Source organism: Acytostelium subglobosum (genome assembly GCF_000787575.1).
Source record: "Acytostelium subglobosum LB1 DNA, scaffold: scaffold6, whole genome shotgun sequence".
Taxonomy (NCBI): domain Eukaryota; phylum Evosea; class Eumycetozoa; order Acytosteliales; family Acytosteliaceae; genus Acytostelium; species Acytostelium subglobosum.
Genome location: NW_012236532.1, coordinates 1,050,901 through 1,061,767, shown reverse-complemented (window position 1 = coordinate 1,061,767; position 10,867 = coordinate 1,050,901). Strand labels below are relative to the sequence as shown.

Sequence of the window (10,867 nt, the reverse complement as noted above, 5' to 3'; positions counted from 1 at the left end):
GGGGGGGGGGGGATATGTTCTCATTCATTAACAAACACCCAAACAAAGTAACAAAGAGATAATAATACTCATAACATAACACATGAGTTCGAAAGAATAGATAGATACCCAATCAACAAAGGTAATCTTTATCCCATGTTCACAGGAATGCATTGTAGACAGAGATTGCAATCAAACAAATCAATTGTTTTTGGTCTTGGGCACACCCTAATCATTACATCAATGACCACTTTTGTTTTTTTTTTCGTGTCCAGCTGGTGCAGATTGGGCAATGATCAATTTTGTCATCCACTCACCTACCAGAGAGAAGTGAGGGGAAAACTCTCTAAAACATCGACCCTCAACGCAACCTCACACACCACCATTCTATTTGTTTATGTTGAGAGTGTGTGTGTGTATGAATAAGACAAGACCACAACCACTACGTAGAGTGTGAGAGAAGAAGCAACCAACCTAACTAACTCCCGCTTGCTCAACACATTCTTCATTATCGCAGAAACAAACAAACAAACAAAACAAATACATTCATTCATACACATAAGTATATCAATTTATACATTCATTCATACATACATTATAGTTTAGTTTAGATTGTGATTAGATTAGAACACAGGTTTTTAGAAGATAGATAGATTATAATGTATAACAATAACAACAACAGTGGATATGGTGGCGGTGGTGGATATGGACAACAACAAGGTGGATATGGTCGTTCAAACAATAGTGGATATGGTCAACCAGGTGGATATAATAATAACAATAGTGGATTTGGTGGTCAACAAGGTGGCGGTGGATATGGACAACAACAACAAGGTGGCGGAGGAGGATATAACAATAATAATAATCCATTTGGACAATCAACACAACCTATTCCACAACAACAAAACTATGCTATTGATATGGCCGATGAGGACGTCACCAGCAACCCAGAGTACCAAGCCACCACCAAGAACATCCAACAGATCACCGTCGCCTACACCACCCTCACCAAGCTTGTCCAACAACTGGGTACACCCAAGGACAGCATGGATATTAGAGAGAAGATGTACGTTGTTCACTACACCCGCATGAGTATGCTCAAGTGCACTTTAAACTAAACATTACAACCACTTTATAGTCGCTCATGTGTAGAGACAACAACTCAATTGATTTCAGCAGAGTCGTCAAAGGTTAGAACATTGACAACATTGGCTAATAAGGCTCGTGATTCAAAGACCAAGCTTCTGTACCAAAAATTGGTAAAGGAGTACAATGGATCGCTGCAACAGTTTAAGGAGATTGCTCAGGTGGCCACAAAGAAGGAGAGATCCACACCTCTGCCTCAGGCACCGAGCCAGCAGCAGCAACAGCAGCCACAGCAGTCGGGCCGTGGCGGCGGCAACCAGTACGGTGGCAACCAGTACGGCAACCAACCAATGCCATACTACGACGACGAGAAGGAGGACGAGACACAGAGCTTGATGGAGGCGTCGCGAAGACAGCAGCTGGCGCAGATCGAGTCGCAGCGCGAGTACCAAAACTCCATCATTCAGGAGCGTGACGAGGGCATCCGCCAGATCGAGCAGTCCATCTCGGAGATCAATGAGATCTTTGTCGACCTGTCCAACATGGTGGCCGAGCAGGGTGTCATGCTGAACACCATCGAGTACAGTCTCGAGTCTACAGTCAACAACACGGCCGAGGGTGTCACACAGATCAAGAAGGCATCCGAGCATCAGAGATCCGCTCGTACCAAGATGTGTTGGCTGGCACTCATCCTCTTCATTGTTGCCGGTGTACTTGGTGTCATTCTATTCTTCTCGTTAAGAAAATAAGAGATACCAAAGTCATTGTCATTCATTCATTCATTCATTCATTCAGTCAGTCAATCATTCAGTCGCACCACTTCCCTCAACTCTCCCATTATGTTCGGCGGTCCGCCATCCGTCCATCATCAACCAACTCAACCAACTCAACCCTATCCTATCCTATCCTATCCTATCCTATCCTATCCTATTCATAATTTACCAATCATTGCTCATACCGACCTATTGTTCTGTTAATCCAAACACATATATGGTCGAAATAGAGAGTGTCGCAGACTTTAGGCCTAACAACAACTTGTCAATGACACTATCCATCCATCCATCCATTCCATCCTCCAAAAGAAGAATAAACCAAATCATCTCATGTAGTTCTATTTAAGTCATTATCCATCCATCAGTCCATCCGTCTGTTCACTACTTTCTTGACTTAGTTTGGCCTGGTTGATTGATTGATTAAAACTTCTTTGTCATTGTTCAAGATGACATCAATGGAAATAGTTATGATCGTTTCATTGACCATGTAACTTCATGGTCAATGTTTGGTCGATCACTCACTTATCTGTGATCAGTGTGAGCAAAAGAATGAGAAACGGGTGTTTGAGTTTGAAAAGCGAGTGAGAAACTACCTCTCTTTAGGTCTTGTTCATTCAGGAGTTGTGTGTGACGTGGTTAACATTCAACGAATAAAGTTAACATTCAATCACTTATTCCATTCTCTCATACATGTTCATTAATTCTGTCTGGTCTGACTTGGAACTTATGTTAACAATATCAACTTGGGCTTGATAAGGTAAACAACATGTATAAATAACCAACCTTATTTAAGTCATCATTTGTGTTCATCATTATCTAACCTATTCATCAAACAAATAATAATAATACATCTTCTCAAAATGTACAATAATAATAATAATAACTATAATAATTATAATAGTTCTGGTTATGGCAATAATAATACTAATAATAATTATAATAGAATTGGATATGTTGGACTTGATTCTTGTATAGGTCAACCTGATCATGTAATTGATATAATTAGTAAAGGTCCACCACAACCAAATCCACAAGATTATCAAACTACAACAAAGAACATCCAACTTATTACCGATGCCACTCTAACACTAAACAAGTTAGTCCAACTCCTTGGCACAAACAAAGATACTTTGGAGATTAGACAACAAATGTAAAGTATCCATCACACTTTGGAAGCATAATATTACTTACTAACTTTTATAATAATAATTAGTCGATCATGTGTAGAGTTAACAACTAAATTGATATCAACAAGTACGTTGATTATTAGATCTTTGACTGTTGCTGGTAATAGGTCACAAGATCAAAGAACTAAACTTCAATATCAAAAGTTGATTAAAGAGTACCAAACTTCGGTTCAACAATTCAAGGACCAAGCTCAATCCGCCATCAAGAAGGAGAAGGCTACACCCTTGCCTCAAGCACCATCTCCTCACCTTCAACAACAACATCAACAACTAGGTCTAACAAGGACAACAAGTGGTGACTACCAAGTGTACAATAGCCAACTACCTCAACAACAACCATTATATTACTTCAACAATAATGATAGTCAAACTCAGAGTTTGACAGAGGACAGTAGAAGACAACAAATGTTACAGATGCAACAATTGGAATATGATATGGAGTATCATAACAAGGTGATTCAAGAGCGTGATGAGGGTATTCGTAAGATTKGAGAAATCATTGATTGAAACTCAATGAGATATTCATGTATCTCTCAACAATGGTCATTGAACAAGGTGTAATGTTGGACAATATTGAAGTGCATCTCAATGATACAATCAAGAACACTGCAGCGGCCAATGTAGAACTTAAGATTACCGATGAATATCAGAAATCATCACGTTCCAAGTCTTGTTGGTTAGCTCTCATACTATTTGTTGTGGCATCAGTCCTCGGACTCATCTTAATCTTAAAGTTCAAATAAATGATCATCATACTTCGTCAATTAATCAATCATAATTAATCGATCAATCAATCAATCTTTGAAAACACAATACCCAATTAGTTGACATGTCGGTCCGTGAGTGATGGGGGCTGGGGTTGGAGTCCAAGGCCCACTTCAGGTCTTCCCACTCCAGGCTCACCCCATCAATGATGTGATATTTTCACACAAATAGTCGTTAACGACATTGGGTGGTGAATGGGGGCTATCACAAGATGGCAACACATTCATTCAACCCATTTGTATTGGTATGGGTATGATTGAATCAGATGGACTCAATGTAGGGCCACCATTACCAACTCATTGGACTACAACTACCCTCCACTACCTCTTTGTACACATACATTCATACAGATACAGATACAGATACATTTACAGTACATAGATATAGATATAGATTACAATGATGGACCCAAGTGAGTCCAATGATGACGATGATTATAGTTGTGAATCAATCGATCACTCATTGTATATGCCATTCCCAATGTTGACGGCGGACACTTCAAGTTTACCAAATAGTGTAGACACGGCTACAATGACTGTTGGTAGTGAGGATGATGGTCCGCAACTACCACCTCAACTACCACCCCAACTACAACAACTTCAACAACTCCAACAACAAAAGATTAATAACAAACAACAATTACAACAATTACAACAACAGAGGAAATCATCGTTGACTCTGACCTCGACTTCAGAGGTATCATCTACTTCACTCGATTATAATGACGCCAAGTATATGAACAGACTTGAGAACCTACCATTCTCAATGTCCTTTGAAGAGTTGCACACATCTGTACATCAACAACAACAACACATGCAACAACTTCAATTGGATGCCGATCGGAAACAGAGCGAACTACAGCAGATGGATAGTCCACCATGTGGTCGTGTGCTTGAGCTTGAGCTTGAGCTTGAGCTTGAGCTTGGACTTGGGCAGACTCAACAAGACATTGTGGCTGTCCAAGATACACTCAATCAATCAACTGAACACACTATGGATGTCAACGAGATCATGCCTTTGCCCCAACCTCAACATAAGCTTCAGTCTCATCTTCATTTGTCATTCAAGAATGAGCCATTGGTCATAACAACAACTTCGATGTTTAAGCCAAGGAGTAATACTATCGCAGAGTCAACTCCTCATCTACATCCTCATCACCATTATCATGGTAATGGAGAGCGTGAGGTGGAGATAGGGTTTGCCGTACGCACCGCAATTCAATTGAGGCAATCAATCGATCAATTTACTCCGCCACCATCATCAACATCATCGTCCACACAACATAGTGGCTACAGCAGTAATCATGGCGGCGCCAACACAAATGGCGCTACTGCTCCGCCACACTTGGATGGTTTGGAAGTGGTGACCCAACCTGACGCCGAGGCTGCCACTGGCAACCCGCCCACCACACCCAAGTCTGGACCATCGTCCCCATCACTCAATGGTGGTACTGCACAAGACTCCTCACCACTGCTACTAGATCAATTAATCAACGACAACAACAACAACAATGACACCAACAATGACAATGGCAAGGCAGTAACAGAACGTAATATATCCGATCGATCAAAGATACCAAAGTCGAGTCTGATCAATCGTGCATGGACAATGGGTAGCATTGAGGCGGCCAAGCTCATGTCTGAGAAGGATGCTCCTCTGCAGCAGAAGCCACAGGGTGTGTTCACAGGCACGTTAACTTGTGGTGGCCTGGCAAGCTCGAAGCGTTTCGTCAGCCCATCGCACTACTCCAACTCATTGCTAGTGCCCATCGACAAGAAGTCCGACTTCTCGCTGACCATCGAGTCCAGCGAGACGGTCCAGACGGCCAAGAAGTCATACACGGTATACGTGATCAATGTGCGCAGCGATGACTTGGTATGGAGCATCGTGCGACGCTACAAACACTTCCGCGCGTTCGCTCTCAAGATCCAGACAGAGGTGCCGTCGCTGTCGGCTGTGGACTTCCCCTCCAAGAAGTACATTGGCAACATGGACGAAGCATTCATCAAGCATCGCATGGAGTGTCTGCAGGCGTTCCTCACCGAGATCTGCCAGTCAGTGCAGGCCAAGCAGTCACGCAACCTCAAGGTGTTCCTCGACCCCAACTTCTCTCCGTCGCTCAAGACGTTGGCCAACCCATCACGCGAAGGCTATCTCTACCTGCTGATACAGCGTGCCAAGCCCATCTCCAACAGGAAGGTGCGTCAGTGGACCAAGATGTACTTTGCGGCGATGAACTCCAATCTGTTCTATTGGAGGACACGTGATCAGTATGCCGAGGCCAAGGGTGTGATCCCCTTACGCGACTGTCGCGCCAAGATTGTGCATACATTGGACAAACTGTGCATTGAAGTTCAGATTGATGGGCCTGACGTCATGTCCCGCAAGACTTCGGCTGGCGCTCATCACCCCATGGCTGTGCCCTCGGCATCGCCATTCTCTTGCGCCAGTGCTCGACCAGACGACGACGAAATGATCAACAACAATGTCGAGCGATACTATCTCTGCTCCGAGTCCGAGTTCAAATTGAACCAATGGCTGGAGACCATCAACAAGGAGAGCATCATCCCCTTGCCAGGCAGCATTACAGCCAACAACAGCACCACGGACAACAACAACAACACATCAATGTCGTCCATTGTAAATATACCAAACCCACCACCTGCTCCAACCATGTCACTTGGTCGTAGCTTCGCGCCCAAGCTCAATGCATCTGGCACATCCACACTAAGTGTCAAGAAGTCCCTAGCCGCCAACATGGTCCTCCAAAAGGAGTTGGCCAACAGCTTCCGCGTATGCATCAATGATCAAGAATGGCAAGTCGATCACTCATCCACCAACAAAGGTGTAAGTATATCCCTCCCATTCGACCTTGGCTGGAACTATTCCACTCACTCAATCAATCAATCAATTCAAGACTGAGAAGAACAAACTGAACAAGGAGACGATCAATCTATTGGAGGCAACACTATCGTACAAGACTGTACTATCTCCAGAGCACATCAAGCTTCAGATCAAGGAACAACAGCAACAGAAACAACAACATCAAGTGGACTTGGATGAGCCCGCACCAACACAAACCCCAACCTCCACAACTTCCACCACGACACCAACATCAACTGCACCTACACCAATTACACCGACGACGATGAGTAAGAGGAGATTCCTCTCACTATCAAGGATCAATCCAAAGAGTAGTAATGTGGCCGCGTCATCATCGGCCAGCTTGTCTTCATCACTCAGCTCCAGCCAGCAGGCCAAGGTGCTGGCAGATAGAAACAAACAGAAGTTGGGCGACTTTGCTCTGATGGGCAGCGAGGAGATTGTATATATTAGCGAAAGCATCATTCACATGCACGAGAACTCTGGAACTATTGGCAGGATAACTCTGACCAACTACCGTCTGCACTTCACACCCTACTACACTGGCAACAAGCAATCCAAGAAGTGTGAGTTGGACGGCGTCTCTGTCGTTCTCGGCAGCATCAAGGGCATTGTCAAGTGCACAGGCTTCACGCCGGACAACCTCAAATACTACGCGTTTGAGATACGCTGCAAGGACTTCCATCGAGTACGATTCATGCATCTGTAAGTGTCCTGTCCTGTCTGGAATCATACCAGTCAATTCATGGACTAACCAACCTCTCAAACACACATAGACCTGGATCAACGCAACAGAAGGCTAACGCCAGACTATACGAGATATTCGAGAACCTCATATTCCTGGAGTATCCCAAACTTTATTGCTTTGGCAACACTGGTATGTGTCCAATCATAGACCATCTGGATGGTCCTCGCATGGCCTGTGGACAACGACACTAACACTCGATCAATCAATCAATCAATCAATCACTGGATACAGAGCCACTGATAGGTATGGGATGGGATGTATATAACCCGATAGAGGAGTACAAGCGCATGGGAATACCGAATGAGAGCTGGAGGATATCAGACTTCAACAATGATTATTATTACTCGCCAACTTATCCAGCATCATTGGTCGTGCCCAAGAAGATCACTGATCTGGAACTGATCAACATAGCATCATTTAGATCAAAGGGTCGCATACCGGCAGTGGTCTGGAAGAGTGCCAAAGACCATCCTGTGATCATACGTTGTTCACAGCCAGTGATTGGTGTGACTGGCAAGCGATGCTTTGAGGACGAGAAGCTGGTGGAGTGCGTGCGTCTGGCCAACCTTCTGTCGGAGAAGGTGTACATCTTGGACGCGCGACCACAGATCAACGCCGTCGCCAACCAGGTCATGGGCATGGGCTACGAAGGCTCGACCAAGGGCACGTACAACAACGTGATCCTCAAGTTCCTGGGCATCGAGAACATCCACAAGATGCGTGACGCGCAGACCAAGTTATCCAAGGCGGTGATGTTTGAGCGCGAACCCGAGCGCCAGCAGGCCAAGATGGCTAAGGCCACCGAGCTGTGGTTGGGCCACATCCGCGCCATCCTCTCTGGCGTCGTGGAGATTGTCGACACGATCCGCTTCTACAAGTCGTCGGTGATTGTCCACTGCTCGGACGGCTGGGACCGCACCAGCCAGCTGTGCGCGCTGGCCGAGCTGATCCTGGACGCCAAGTACCGCACGATCCTGGGCTTCCAGCGCCTGATCGAGAAGGAGTGGCTGTCGTTTGGCCACAAGTTTGAGTCGCGAATTGGTCATGGCTCGCGCGATGAGCACACCATCGAGCATGCGCCCGTCTTTGTGCAGTTCATCGACTGCGTCTACCAGGTGATGCGCCAGCACGCCAGCAAGTTCGAGTTCAACACGCAGTATCTGCAGGACATTGTGCACCACCTATACTCCTGTCGCTTTGGCACGTTCCTGTTTGACAGCGAGGCTGAGCGCGTCAACAATGACCTGCGCAGTCGCACACCCAGTCTCTGGAGCTACCTGAACCAACACACGACACATTATCGCAATGCTCAATACCAAGTCAACAATCAAGAAGATATCTTGTCTATCGACACTATGAGTCTTGGCCTTTGGAAAGAGTACTATGGACACTGGCGCAATGTACATGGACATTGATTGATTGAATGAACAACAACAAATGATCATATGATCAATCAATCCAATCAGAATCTGATGGTCATTCATTACCCCCCACTCTGCTCACTGTTTTCAAACACTCACTGATCATCCCCCGCTCATAGCTGTTGGAGACAGACGTCTGTCCATCATTCATTCATGAACATTCGATCTGATTGATTACCACTCGAAGGTTGTATGAAGAGTGATCAACCTTTCTTCGGATATTATTGATCAATAATATGTTCTTTCGAGCCCTGCCAACACAACCCCCACCAATCCGACGACCGTCTGTCGAGCAGAACCACCCACACTTAATGTTGACCCATTCACCACGCAATCAGATGATTTGATTGGATGGGCGTGGTTGGGAGGCACACACCCACTTACCCCCTCATCATTGCATCCGGTCGCGCCTGTCCCATTCCCAAGTCTGAAGATATTATTGATTGTTGATTTGTTTTTATTTTATTGATAAGTTCAGTGTAAAATTGTGTGTTTCCGCGTGTATGATTGCTCTCAATGATGGTGGGTGTGTCTGTGGCGGATGATTAATGTCTAGGCAAAGGCCCAATCATGGCCACTCTCACTGTTCTCTCAATCTCTCTCTCTCACTCTCTCTTCTTTCCTCGTGTCTCCAATAAACACACATCAACCAATACTCTAATACCCTTCCTAATCTATCTATCTATCTCTCCACAAACAACAACTCAACTCAACTCAACTCCAGGCAACCAAAACAACCCAACAACAAACAACATCCAACAGTCAACATCTCCAACAACCAAATACTACACACACACTCATTCTCGCAGGCCCAATTGTTTACTCTAACCGTTACACCATTACAGATACAAAAAGAGATACAGATAGACATATATTTATTTGTATGATCAGTGGACTTTATCAATTCCCAGCCAGCATACAGGTAAGGACCCAAACACTAGTCATGGTCCCAGGCATGCCCAATCAACCCCCCTGTTCGCAAACTCATTGTGATTGATTGATTGATGAGTTTGGAGGTGTGGGGGTGGGATAAGCCCTTGGTTAATTACCCGCGGCACGCCGTGCCCATCATCATTCCTTGACCAAATGTCAAAGATCATCACCATCATACTTACATTAGTTCTCTACATACCCTTGACATACCCTTAGTTAAAGTTTATTCAGCTGGAGCAATAATAATAATAGAATCAACAACAACAACAATAACAGCAGCAATAGTAGCATCAAGGAATTGGAATAAGAATAAGAACAGGAACTAACACGTCATCACAACCAACACTCTCTCTCTCTCTGTGTTTCCCTTCTTAGGTACTTCCTCCTACCAGGAAACGATATATTTATAAAAGGTAAGAAAAGGAATCACACACACAAAGCCGATCACTCTCAGTCCATCCATCCCATCCCATCCATTCCATCATCAATACCTCCATCTCCATCAGCCACACCACCAACCACTATCGCCAGCCGACAAGTCGGTGGTTCAATTTAGGTTTATTAGTGTGTGTTTGTTTGGCAAACGCTTCGCCTAATGTCAACTCACATGCCTACACACTTGCCAAATCCATCCATCAATCCATCCATCGACCATATATACATATAACCCTTTAATTAATTATTATTATAGTGAGTGATAGTGATAGAGATAGTGAGTGTGTTAATGTTATATATGTATATGTTATAAAGAGAGAGAGATAGAAGATAGCAGTCGAGTGATTGTGAATGTGCGAGGTCATCACCATCATCATTCATTAGCAGTAGCAATAAGCAATAACAACAGCAGCAGCAGCAGCAACAACAGCAACAAATATTAAGCAGAAACAACAGGAAAAGGCAACTTGATCATCATGTTGATCATCACCCAACCAACCCACTCCCAATCAATCTACCACCATCTTCACACGTCTATCCATATCAATCGAAGGGGTGGTACCCACACACTGACACCGGTGATGGATGGGTGTATGTGATTGTTGCTTCTTTTGGAAAACGAATAGACATCACCCCCCCATCCAGCACTTCATCACA

At 44.5% G+C, this 10,867-nt stretch overlaps 3 protein-coding genes across 3 annotated transcripts; all 3 read left to right on the top strand.

Annotated features, from left to right (window-relative positions):
• Positions 1 to 638: 638 nt before the first annotated feature.
• Positions 639 to 1,814, top strand: SAMD00019534_037630 (hypothetical protein; the record flags this gene model as incomplete). Its single annotated transcript, XM_012904655.1, has 2 exons — positions 639 to 1,045; positions 1,118 to 1,814. The coding sequence occupies 2 exons, from the start codon at positions 639 to 641 to the stop codon at positions 1,812 to 1,814; spliced, it is 1,104 nt and encodes a 367-aa protein (XP_012760109.1).
• An 884-nt stretch (positions 1,815 to 2,698) lies between these two features.
• SAMD00019534_037620 (hypothetical protein) lies at positions 2,699 to 3,529 on the top strand (the record flags this gene model as incomplete). Its single annotated transcript, XM_012904654.1, has 2 exons — positions 2,699 to 2,988; positions 3,052 to 3,529. Coding segments are annotated over 2 exons (768 nt in total), but the record flags the coding sequence as incomplete, so codon positions are not given.
• Positions 3,530 to 4,258: 729 nt separating this feature from the next.
• On the top strand, positions 4,259 to 8,836 carry SAMD00019534_037610 (hypothetical protein; the record flags this gene model as incomplete). Its single annotated transcript, XM_012904653.1, has 4 exons — positions 4,259 to 6,637; positions 6,708 to 7,378; positions 7,450 to 7,550; positions 7,653 to 8,836. The coding sequence occupies 4 exons, from the start codon at positions 4,259 to 4,261 to the stop codon at positions 8,834 to 8,836; spliced, it is 4,335 nt and encodes a 1,444-aa protein (XP_012760107.1).
• Between the last annotated feature and the right edge of the window lie 2,031 nt (positions 8,837 to 10,867).